The sequence below is a fragment of the Mustelus asterias genome, chromosome 5 (assembly GCF_964213995.1).
Source record: "Mustelus asterias chromosome 5, sMusAst1.hap1.1, whole genome shotgun sequence".
In the NCBI taxonomy this organism is placed as follows: Eukaryota; Metazoa; Chordata; class Chondrichthyes; order Carcharhiniformes; family Triakidae; genus Mustelus; species Mustelus asterias.
The window spans coordinates 22,906,262-22,919,214 of NC_135805.1; the positions used below are offsets into that span (position 1 = coordinate 22,906,262).

General features: G+C 46.9%; 1 protein-coding gene and 1 pseudogene across 1 annotated transcript in view; both read left to right on the top strand.

Annotated features, from left to right (window-relative positions):
* The window catches only part of LOC144493955 (TOG array regulator of axonemal microtubules protein 2-like), a 102,024-nt gene that overhangs the window by 26,285 nt on the left and 62,786 nt on the right, over window positions 1–12,953 (top strand). The window contains exons 2-4 of the mRNA XM_078213530.1: window positions 4,627–4,753; window positions 6,713–6,847; window positions 10,516–10,794. Coding sequence (XP_078069656.1) covers window positions 4,627–4,753; window positions 6,713–6,847; window positions 10,516–10,794 — 541 coding nt within the window. The remainder of the gene's footprint in view (window positions 1–4,626; window positions 4,754–6,712; window positions 6,848–10,515; window positions 10,795–12,953) is intronic.
* On the top strand, window positions 1,375–1,527 carry LOC144494529 (U2 spliceosomal RNA; annotated as a pseudogene).

Genomic DNA, 12,953 nt, shown 5'->3' on the forward strand with positions numbered 1-12,953 from the left:
GTCGAGGATAGATGCCATCAGGCCCTGGGGCTTTGTCAGTTTTAATGTTCCCTAAAAAACCTCACACTTCCTCTCTTGTAATGGAGCTTTTCTCTAACGGGTCAACACCTCCCTCCGAGACACTCCCGGTTAACACGCCCCTCTCCTTCGTGAATACCGATGCAAAGTATTCATTTAGGATCTTCCCTATTCCCTTGGGTTCTAAGCATAATTCCCCTCCTTTGTCCCTGAGAGGTCCGATTTTCTCCCTGACAACTCTTTTGTTCCTAACGTATGAATAGAATGCCTTAGGATTCTCCTTAATCCTGCCTGCCAAGAACATCTCGTGACCTCTTTTTGCCCTTCTAACTCCCCGTTTGAGATCTTTCCTACTCTCTCTGTATTCCTCCAGAGCTCCATCTGTTTTCAGTTGCCTGGACTTAACGTACGCCTCCCTTTTCATTTTAATCAGATCCTCAATTTCCCTGGTTATCCACGGCTCTCGAATCCTACCTTTCCTATCTTTCCTTTTTACAGGCACATGCCTATCCTGCAGCCTTATCAATAGTTCCTTAAAAGACTCCCACCTGCCAGACGCGGACTTACCCTCGAACATCCTCTCCCAATCAACATCCACCAATTCCTGCCTAATCCGGCTATAGTCAGCCTTCCCCCAATTTAGCACCCTGCCCGTAGGACAGCACTCATCCTTGTCCATTACTATCCTAAAGTTAACAGAGTTGTGGTCACTATTTGCCACATGTTCCCCTACCGAAACTTTGACGACCTGACCGGGCTCATTTCCCAGAACTAGGTCCAGTATAGCCCCCTCTCTAGTCGGGCTATCTACATACTGTTCCAAAGAACCTTCCAGTACGCATTTTACAAATTCCTCCCCGTCCGGTCCCCCAGCTCTAAGCACTTTCCAGTCTGTGCCAGGGAAATTAAAGTCCCCCACTACAACAACCCTATTTTTTCTGCACCTATCCAGAATCTCCTGACATATCCTTTCCTCCACTTCCCGTGGGCTGTTGGGTGGTCTGTAGTACACCCCCAGCATAGTGACTGCACCCTTCCTGTTTCTGAGTTCCACCCACAGCGACTCAGTACATGACCCCTCTAAGTTGTCTACCCTCTGCACCGCGGTAATATGCTCCTTAACTAATATCGCTACTCCCCCACCTTTTTTAGCCCCTCCTCTGTCTCGCCTAAAACACTGATACCCCGGAATATTCAGCTGCCAGTCCTGTCCTTCTTTTAACCAAGTTTCCGTCACCGCAACCACATCCAAATTCCGCACAAGCATTAAGGCCCTAAGTTCGTCTGTTTTACCCGTTACACTCAACATAGGGGAGGCGATGGCCTGGTGGTATTATTGCTAGACTATTAATCCACTTCGCGTCTCGGCCTTTTGGCTAAGATCAAGTGTAGTATGATCTTACTACATACTAGTAAGTATGTAGTAAGATACATACTTATTATGGTGCTGCGCTTGGCCGAGGTCATTGGGTTGCTTTTAAGCTTCATATTCATATGAAGCAATTTTTAAAAGCGGCATCTCGGCCTTTTGGCTAAGATGCAAATGAGATCCAGCCTTGGAGGAGGAACCCTGCCCCTACTCCAATCAGCTTGGCTCATGTAGATCAGGCCCAAGACAGGTGTGAAGGCCCTGTCTTGTCAGCTTGGATCGGAAATGTCTCAACTTGTTGAGACTCTGAATTGGACTCGATTTGATTGAATTGGAAAAGTATAATAAAATAAAAATAAAAAAATTAATCCAGAAAATCAGCTAATGTTCTGGGGGTCCAGGTTCGAATCCCGCCATGGCAGATGATAGAACATTAGAAAACCAGATGAGATTTTCCTTTAAGGAAGAAAATCTGCCATCCTTATCTGGTCTGGCCCACATGTGACTCCACAGCTACAGCAATGTGGTTGACTCTCAGCGGCCCTCGGACAACTAGGGATGGGCAATAAATGCTGGCCAGCCAGGGAAAGCAAGTCTCATAAAAGAATAAAAGCATTGCGTCTTTTGGCTAAGATCAAGAGTAGTATGGTCGGCAGCCCATGGTCGGCCGCACTTGGTTGAGGTCATTAGGTTACACTGAAGCTTCATATGTTTCATATGAAGCAATTTTTTAAAGCGGCATCTCGGCCTTTTGGCTAAGATGCAAATGAGCTCAAGTTTTGGAGGAGGAACCTCCCCCTTCTCCAATCAGCTTGGCTCATGTAGATCAGGCCCAGGACAGGGTGGTTTGGTCGCTCGCCCTGTCTTGTCAGCCTGGATCTGAAATGTCTCAACTTGTTGAGACTCTGAATTGGATTTGATTTGATTGAATTGGAAAAGTATATAAAAAAATAAAAGCATTGAATCATTGAACTTTACAACATAGGAGTAGACCATCTAGCCCATTGTGTCTGGACCAGCTGATGAGTAATCATCAAACCCAATCCTTCTTTCAGCTCTTGGTCCATAGCCATTTCAGTTGTGGATCTTGAAGTGATGTCCAAGTACTTTCTGAATGTTCTGAGGGTTTCTGCATTACTACACTTTCGAGCAGGGAGTTCCAGATCCCCACTTCACCCTGGGTTAAAGGAATTCCTCTTCAATCCTATATAAAGCTCTAACCTCTTACCCAGAGTCTGTGCCGTCTGGTTATCAATCCCCTCAACTAAGGTGACTAGGGCCTTCCCATCCACTCCTTCTACCTCCCTCACACTCCAGCTCCGTCTCCCCTCAATCTCCTCTGTTCCAAAAAACACAATCCCACCCTGCAGCGAGATTATTCTCCAGCCTCTGGAGTGGGACTTGAGTCCATGATCTTCGAGGTTAAACCTGATTCTTGAGGGTTTCTGGGCAGCATGGTGGCATGATGGTTAGCACTGCTGCCTCACAGCACCAGGGACCCGGGTTCGATTCCTGGTTTGGGTCACTGTCTATGCGAAGTCTGCACGTTCTCCCTATATCTGCGTGGGTTTCCTCCTACAGTCCAAAGATGTATGGGTTAGGCGGATTGGCCATGCAAAATTGCCCCTTAGTGTCAAGGGGGTTAGCTAGGGTAAAAATGCATGGAGTTATGGGGATAGGGCCTGGGTGGGATTGTGGTCGGTGCAGACACAATGGGCCGAATGGCCTCCTTCTGCACTGTAGGATTCTATGATTCTTTGACTTGATGTGGAGATGCTGGCGTTGGACTTGAACCAGAGCTGTCAGTGTGCCACCATTGGCTGAGCAATCTGCGGGCTATGGAAGAAAAAATGAGCAGATTTTCTCTCTCCTGATTTCTATCCAGTGACTGGCCATTAGGAACCTGTGGAACTGTAACCTAGCAACCAGGGAGGGCCACCACTAAACGATAAGGGGAAAGTATATGTGAACTCTGGGAAGGATATTACCAGGACCGGAAGGTTTGAATTATAAGGAGAGGCCGGAGAGGCTGGGACTTTTTTCTCTGGAGCGTAGGAGGATGAGGAGTGACCTTACGGAGGTTTATGAAATCATGATGGGCACAGATATAATGGATAGCCAAGGTCTTTTCCCAGGGTAGGGGAGTCCAAAACTGGAGGGCATAGGTTTAAGGTGAAAGGGTAAAGATTTAAATGGGACCTGAAGGGAACTTTTTCACACAGAGGGTGGTGCGTATATAGAATGAGCTGTCAGAGGGGGTGGTAGAGGTGGGTACAATTACAACATTTAAAAGACATTTGGACAGGTACATGGATAGGAAATGTTGAGAGGGATCTGGGCCAAACGCAGGCAAATGGGACTAGTTTGTGAAGTTGTACGAACTAAGTAAGGGCATGATGGGAAAATTGGTCAACTGTTTGTTGCAATATAAAGAACGGCTGACCAAAGCTATTTCAAAATGCCAGACCCCTGTAAGAGTTAATAAGGCTGTATGAGTAAATAAAACAAGATTAGGTCAGGGAGGAAGGAGTCACCGACCTTCTTCTGTTCCATCAAAGGACAAGATAAGGGTATGAATAATGAGACAATGAGTTCTGGGAGGTCAGCAAGTTAAAACATGATTAGTGATATTGCTCACGATTCTATTACTAATCGAATTCCTGAATATGCTCTGGTCACGAAAACTGATAATGATTATGTATAAATACTGAACAGTTTCTCTGTGTAATTGCGGACTTGTGGAAGAATCAGCAGCTGTATCAACTGCTCTCTGACCTCAAGTCTCAGCCGTATACTGCATGCAGTTATTAGTAAATAAATGCTTGTTATATTGACAAAATTAATTTTGTAGAGTCTATCTTTCACAGTCAAGAAGCAGGAAAAGTTTCCAGTTCAACAAGTTCAGTTTAGGAAACCTAGTCAGCATGGACAGGTTAGGCTGAAGGACCTGTTCCCGTGCTGTATATCTCTATGACTCTAACTCACTGTGATTCTGAGGGAGACCTGGACCAGTTTCAGGATTGCTTCCTGCCAGAGGCAAGAATCTTGAAATGTGGACCAGGCCTAATGTGAACTCAGCGCGTTTTGATTATTTAAAGGGATCAGAAAGGAATATTCCGGTTTCCCTACCATCAGATATGTTTTAATTATCCTGGATTCTTTGCCTCTCCCAGCAGATGGCATGACTGGGTTAGTCATCATTTCTCTGTGTGTGAAGCAGTTCTTTGTTGTCCCCCCAGCCTTCTGGAAACATTGAGGAGACCTCGGACCCGGCCCAGTGGCACAGCCAGATTCAGAGCAGCCCACAGCCCTTTGAGAAAAGTGGCATCAAGCAGATCGCAGACATGAGTGGGGACTTTCCAGAAGGTAAGAGCCATCACATGGTAGGAGCACAGGAGCCTGGTTGATGGTGGCTCACAGCATCGGACTGCCTGCTCAAGATTATTCTGTCAGCTCCCTGTTTTTCCCACATCCCTCACCATCCGCATGCCAAGAAGGTAGAGATTGCCCATACTAAAAACGATAGGTCACCCATTCCCAAACCTCCACTGGATGTAGCCACTCAGAGGTGGGCTTGGACATGCAGGATTATCCTGACTTTGTGGCTCCATGGGGAAGGATTGTCTTTTGGCCAATTACATCTCCAACATTTCCAATTCTGGGAATAGGAACTCCCTGAGGGTTGGGGGACTGTTGGGAGAGGGGTGGGTGGTTGGGAATGGCAGTTGGGGTTGGGGGTTGCTTGGTGGGGGCTACAGGAGCAAAGCATGCACTCCTGACACGGTGACTCAATCTTCACTATTCTTACTGGTGATCCGGTTTAGGCAGGTCCTAGAATGTTGTGTGAGAACAGAATTAAATCCAGATGTGATTGGGGAATGGGTTTGCACTGGCAGGTGACCTTTAGTGTAGATAAATCTACGTGGGTTGGGGTAACACCAAGGAATGTGTATACCAAGCTGTGCCCTGAATTGAAACCTGAGAGAGCAGGGGGTCTGATTAACTCAATTGACTGGAAGGCTGGTTTGTGATGCAGAGCGATGCCAACAGTGTGGGTTCAATTCCCATACCAGCTGATGTTATTCATGAAGGCCCTGGCATCTCAACCCTACCCCTTGCCTGAGGTGTGGTGACCCTCAGATTGAATCACCACCAGTCAGCTCTCCCCCTCAAAGGGGGAGGCAGCCTATGGTCATCTGGGATTATGGCGACTTTACTTTTAGGTAGAGGAGGATAGAGAGACCTGGGTGTCATGGCATATGAGTCAATACTGGTTCGTGACCAGTGTTGAGAGACTAAAATGACAGTTACTAGAGTACTAGGGTGAGGCTATATGATATAAAAAGCATCGTGGTGTCCTTGTACAAGAACTTTGCAATGTTCCATAGAATCATGATGTAGGTTAAGAGGAACATCTATGTTAAAAAAACAGTTGTGATGTTGTTTGCATGCATTTTAATATGAAGGTGCTCGGCAGACCGAGGGTTTATGTGGGACTAGAGAATAGCACTGCCCATGGTATAATGCATAGAATCACCCCTCGCCATGGAAACAGAAACATCCCCCTCTACGGACATGGGAACCCACCCCCCCCCCCGCCACCAACCTCCCATCCCCAGGAAACCCTCCTCGCCCCAGGCCTCCCCAATGGAACCTCCCTGGCGCTGAGCCCTTGGACTGCATGGTCCCCAGAACATTACTCTGATCTCTGGATTACTAGTCCAGTGACGATACCACGACATCACCAGGATTATCATAGAATCCCTACAGTGCAGAAGGAGGCCATTCGGCCCATCGAGCCTGCACCGACCACAATCCCACCCAACCCCACGTATTTACCCTGCTAATCCCCTGACACTAGGGTCAATTTAGCATGGCCAATCAACTTAACCTGCACATGTGGGAGGAAACCAGAGCACCTGGAGGAAACCCACGCAGACACGGGGAGAACATGCAGACTCCACACAGACAGTAACCTGAGGCCGAAATTGAACCCGGGTCTCTGGCACTGTGAGGCAGCCTTGCTAACCACTGTGCTTCCGTGCCGCCCACGGTGGCACAGTGATGGAGCATATAGATGAGGAAAATTGGGAGAAGGCTCGAGTGGAACATAAACACCAGCATGGACTGATTGGGCCAAATGGCCTGTTTCTGTGTTCTATATCCTCTGTGTGCATGTATGAATGATAAGAATCTAACAGAAGGATTAAGCCATTAGCTTGATCACATTACAGCACTGACTCTGTAGTAACAGAGTTGTTTGAAATGTTGTTTTCACCATTTGCAGTGACTAACTTTCACTGTCACATTCTCACCACAAACTAGGCAAGTACGGAGTGCCGATGACTGTGTACTGTGGTCCGATACGGAATAATGAGGCAGCATTCAAACTCATTCGCAGCAACAGTGTGGATTCTAATCTCCATTTACAGACTGGAGGCTGTCTGTCCAAAGGGAAAGGTAAAGATGGGTATGGGTGTGGCACTGGGCAGTGAATTAGACACTAAGATGTAGGTGTAATGCAGCCCTGGGGTAAGGGTCCCCTGTGCCTGGAATGCAGGAATATTCGGAAAAGGAGTAGGCCATTCAGCCCCTCAAAGCCTGCTCTGCTGTTCAATTGGACCATAGCTGATCTGTAATTCAACCTCATACTTTGATCCTCCTCGCCAGATACCTTCACCTTACAGAAGTCTATTGATTGCAATCTCTGACAGCCCACTAGTCCTAGCGACCACGGCCTTCTGAGGGAGAGAGATCCAGATTCTGACTATAAGTATGGAACTTGAATAATGGTGGAAAGAGAGACATGGTGCCGAGTTTTTACATCTTGCATGCGTCAGGATAAACACAAATGTCAAATTTCAAATGATCAGAATAATTTATGCAACAGGAGGAAAGGAGAATGATTGATTAGCAAGTCAACACTGATTGGCTGAACCAATTGCCACAGAGAGGGCAACAAGGAACAACAGGCTCCCCAAGCTGCCGGGTATTCGAAAAAGGGTGGCACGGTGGTTGGCACTGCTGCCTCACAGCACCAGGGATCCGGCTTCGATTCACAGCTTGGGTCTGTGTGGAGTTTGCACATTCTCCCTGTGTCTGCGTGGGTTTCCTCCGGGTGCTCCGGTTTCCTCCCACAGTCCGAAAGACGTGCTGGTTAGGTGCATTGGCCATGCTAAATTCTCCCTCAGTGTACCTGAACAGGCGCCGGAAGGTGGCGACTCGGGGATTTTCACAGTAACTTCATTGCAGTGTTAATGTAAGCCTACTTGTGACACTAATAAATAAACTAAAAAAAAGACACAAGGCTTGAACCTATTCCTTTTGTTTGCAGAAAACTGTGTCTGAATGTATGCCACTTCTAGCAAGTGTAAATGAGACACATTACAAGCCCGGCTGATTAGTTAATGTTTTGTTCTGGGTTTCACAAGCATGGGCTGGTTGAATACGGTCAACAAAACATATACTGTCAGATGTGATCCCGTAATTGGATAGCACTTGGTGAATCCTAAGTGTGCTAATAAGTGTCACTAACAAACAATTTAAATAATCGATCGAGTTGGGTCAAAGAGTTTGGTTTTAAGGATTGTCTTAAAGGAGGAAAGAGAGATGGTGACACAGAGAGGGATAGGGAGGCTATTCAAGATGCTTAGGCTTGGTTGCCAGGGGCGACACGGTGGCACAGTGGTTAGCACTGCTGCCTCACAGCGCCAGGGACCCGGGTTCAATTCCCGGCTTGGGTCACTCTCCCTGTGCCGTCTTCTTGATTAATAAGGGGATCAGGGGTAATGGAAAAAAGGCAGGAGAATGGGGATGAGAAAAAAAATCAGCCATGATTGAATGGCAGAGCAGACGCAATGGACCGAGTGGCCTAATTCTTCTCCTATGTCTTATGGTCTTATGCACGTTCTCCCCGTGTCTGTGTGGGCTTCCTCCGGATGCTCCGGTTTCCTCCCACAGTCTGAAAGACGTGCTGGTTAGGTGCATTGGCCATGCTAAATTCTCCCTCAGTGTACTTATATGAGGAAGGATATATTGGCATTGGAGGGAGTGCAGAGAAGGTTCACCAGGTTGATACCGGAGATGAGGGGTTTGGATTATGAGGAGAGGCTGAGGAGATTGGGTTTGTACTCGTTGGAGTTTAGAAGGATGAGGGGGGATCTTATGGAGACTTATAAGATAATGCGGGGGCTGGATAGGGTGGAGGCGGAGAGATTCTTTCCACTTAGTAAGGAAGTTAAAACTAGAGGACACAGCCTCAAAATAAAGGGGGGTCGGTTTAAGACAGAGTTGAGGAGGAACTTCTTCTCCCAGAGGGTGGTGAATCTCTGGAATTCTCTGCCCACTGAGGTGGTGGAGGCTACCTCGCTGAATATGTTTAAAGCGCGGATGGATGGATTCCTGATCGGTAAGGGAATTAAGGGTTATGGGGATCAGGCGGGTAAGTGGTACTGATCCACGTCAGATCAGCCATGATCTTATTGAATGGCGGGGCAGGCTCGAGGGGCTAGATGGCCTACTCCTGCTCCTATTTCTTATGTTCTTATGTACCTGAACAGGCGCCAGAGTGTGGTGACTAGGGGATTTTCACAGTAACTTCATTGCAGTGTTAATGTAAGCCTACTTATGACACTAATAAATAAACTTTAAAAACATTGGTGGAATAACCAATATTGAGGATGTTCAAGGGGTAGAATTAGAATGAATTAGAATTCTGTTGCCAATTGTCCTAAGCTTGTACCATCTGGCTATAACCCAATTGATTTGGTTTATTGTTGTCACATGTATTTGTAATGAAAAGTATTGTTTCCTGCGCGCTATACAGACAGAGCATACCGTACATAGAGAAGGATGAGAAAAGTGGCATAGAGAAGCAACCAGAAGGATGTGGAGGCTTTGGAGAGGGTACAGAAAAGATTTACCAGGATGTTGCCTGGCATGGAGGGCATTAGCTATGAGGAGAGGTTGGAGAAACTTGGTTTGTTCTCACTGGAACGACGGAGGTTGAGGGGCGACCAGATAGAAGTCTACAAGATTATGAGAGGCATGGACAGAGTGGATAGTCAGAAGCTTTTTCCCAGGGTGGAAGAGTCAATTACTAGGGGGCATAGGTTTAAGGTGCGAGGGGCAAGGTTTAAAGGAGATTGTGGTGAACCATAGATGGTTACCACTATGGGTACTGAACCATAGATGGTTAGCACTATGGGTACTTGTACATATGTTACTGTTGTCACTGTTGGGGTTAGGGTTGGGGTGTTCTACCTGTTGGTATTGTTCTGTGGTACACTCCGGTTGGCTCCGCCTACCTGTAGGAGTATAAAGGTCATTGCACTGCCGGGTGACCCTTTAGTCTGGGATTGTATTGTTATATAGTATGCTCCATTCTTGTTACTAATAAAAGCCTTTATTTCCCGGGTACGATCCAGCCTCCCGAGTGATTTAATCGCGCATCAGAGATGTACGAGGCAGATTTTTTAGACAGAGAGTAGTGGGTGTCTGGAACATGTTGCCGGGGGAGGTAGTGGAAGCGGATACAGTAATGACTTTTAAGGGGCGTCCTGACAAATACTTGAATAGGATGGGAATGGAGGGATATGGTCCCCGGGAGGGTAGGGGGTTTTAGTTCAGTCGGGCAGCGTAGTTGGTGCAGGCTTGGAGAGCCGAAGGGCCTGTTCCTGTGCTGTAATTTTCTTTGTTCTTTGAAAGGAGAGAGTGCAGAATGTAGTGTCACAGTCATAGCTAGGGTGCAGAGAATGCAAGGTAGGTCCATTCAAAAGTCTGACAGCAGCAGGGAAGAAGCTGTTCTTGAGTCGGTTGGTACGTGACCTCAGACTTTTGTATCTTTTTCCCGAACGAAGAAGGTGGAAGAGATTAGTTTCTCCTTGTTTATTTTATCAAAACCCTTCCTGATTTTGAACGCCTCTTGGAGAGAGAGAATACAGAGTTAACTTTCCAGGTTGGTGATGTTGCTCTCTCTCCTCAGCGCCGCCTGACCTGCCAAGTGTTCCCAGCATTTTGTTTCTCTGATGAAAGTTGATGGGAATTGTTCAGAGTGTTTATTGATGGGCCTTTTGCTTTTTAAGGAGAGGGTGTGCTGAGGACTCCAGTAACCGTCTTGTTCTCCACAGCCATTCTTCAGTCCAGTCTGAACTTGCCCCTGAAGAAAACCTGCTTTGTAAAGAGCACCAAGGGAGGTCAGCAGTCTGCGGGTGGCTGGTTTTTGGGCAGGAATAATTTCTACCACTTGCTCGATGGCAGCAGATCGCAGACTGCGTCTCATGTTCGTGGCTACAGCATGAAGCTGGACTGGACTGACGCAGAGGCAGACGGTAGCCATCCCTCGCTCGATACGCTTCAACTTAAAAACAAACTCAAACGACAAATGTCTGAAATCCTGTCACAAAAGAGTAAGTTCAATCTCATCTGCAAACATTGTCATTCTCTCCTTGATCTTAATCTGCCTCTGCTCTATCTGTCTCTCTCTCTGTTCACTATCACTCTCTCCATTCTCTCTGTTCCCTTCCTTCACCTTTTCTTTGCTCATTCTCTATTTCTCTCCCTCTCTCTCTGCTCACTGGCACACTCTCTCTTTTTCCTCACCTTCTCTCTGTCCTCACTCTCTTTTTCTCTCTCTCTCCCCCCTGCTCACTGTCACTGGCTCTAGTTTTTCTCATCCTTGCCGTCACATTCTATCTATTTCCTTCTTCAATCTTCTTCTTTCTCACCTGCTGCTTTTCACCTCCCTTTTCTCATTCCCACTTTCCTCATTTCTCTTTTTTCTTCCTCCATCCTCCTCGCTTTCGCTTTCACTCACTTTTCCCTCCGTTCAACCCCAACGTTCTCGTTCACTCTTTTGATCAATGTCTCGTTCTGCTCTGTCCCCCTTGTTTTCTTTCCCCCCCTTCCTCACTCCCTCTCTCTACGTTCCTCAGTATCTTTCCCTCTCTCCCTTTGATTCCACCCCCACAGCGTCAGTGCAAGGCGCAGTAGAATTGTTCCACAATTGTAAATGATCAAAGTGTAGTCCAGTCGCTTGCAATAACCAAAATGGCCCAAGGCCAGTGCTGTTAGCACTTGCTGCAACACTGCCTCTTGCGGCACAATGGAGCCTGTGTTTCAGTGAAAAAAGTGGCTCTATTTTCCCTCCAGCTTTTACACTCACTTTTGTTTAATGTGGGAGACAGAAATAAACCAGAGTGGAACGGCATTCTGTCTCCAACATCGATTCTGAATCTCCACGTTTCCCTGCTTTTGGCCCAAGGCCTGTGTTGGACAGGTTCCCTTGCCTCAAATGGGACGCAGTGGTTAGCACTGCTGCCTCACAACGCCAGGGACCCGGGTATGGCCACTAGGGGGTTTTCACAGAAACTTCATTGCAGTGTTAATGCAAGCCTACTTGTGACACTAATAAATAAACTAAACTCTCCCTGCGGCAATGAGACTTTTGAATGGACCTACCTTATATTAAGCTGATCTTCCTTCGGACTGTGGGGATATGAGGAAGAACTTTTTTTAATGCAGCGACGGCCGAGTGGTATTATCACTAGACTATTAATCCAGAACCTCAGCTAATGTTCTGGGGACCTGGGTTCGAATCCCGTCGCGGCAGGTGGTGGAATTTGAATTCAGTAAAAGTGACCTGGAATTAAGAATCTACTGATGACCATGAAACCATTGTCGTTTGTCAGAAAAATCCGTCTGGTTCACCAATGGGCGGCACGGTGGCACAGTGGTTAGCACTGCTGCCTCACAGCGCCAGGGACCCGCGTTCGATTCCTGGCTTGGGTCACTGTCTGTGTGGAGTTTGCACGTTCTCCCCGTGTCTGCGTGGGTTTCCTCCAGGTGCTCCGGTTTCCTCCCACAGTCTGAAAGATGCGCTGGTTAGGTGCATTGACCTGAACAGGTGCTGGAATGTGGCGACTAGGGGAATTTCACAGTAACTTCATTGCAGTGTTAATGTAAGCCTTACTTGTGACTAATAAATAAACTTAAAATTTTAACTTTAACTTTAATGTCCTTTAGAGAAGGAAATCTGCCATCCTTACCTGGTCTGGCCTACATGTGACTCCAGAGCCACAGCAATGTGGCTGAGTCTCAACTGCCCTCGAGCAACTAGGGATGGGCAATAAATGCTGGCCAGCCAGCGATGCCAATGTCCCATGAAATTAATTAAAAAATACATAAAAGAATAACATTGGTCAATGAGAGGAGTATTAAGGAGAAAAGAGAGATGAGAAGTGGCAAGGTTTAGGGAGGGAGTTCCAGAGCTTAGGCAGCTGATGGTCCGGCCTCCAATGGTGAAGTGATTAAAACTGAGGTGGCTCAAGAGGCCAGAATTAGATGATATCTCGGAGGCCTGTTAACAAGAGTTAACAGCGATCAGGAGGACCGAGGCCACAGAGGAATTGTGTTAACAAGGTTGAGAATTTTAAAATCAAAGTGCCACTTGACCGGAGCCTTTTTAGTCTCCTAAACGTTCAGGTCGATTTTCACATTAATAATGTTATGCAACATTAACAGGCCATTATTTTCCCAGCATGAATTGGCCCATTGAAAATCTTCAAAC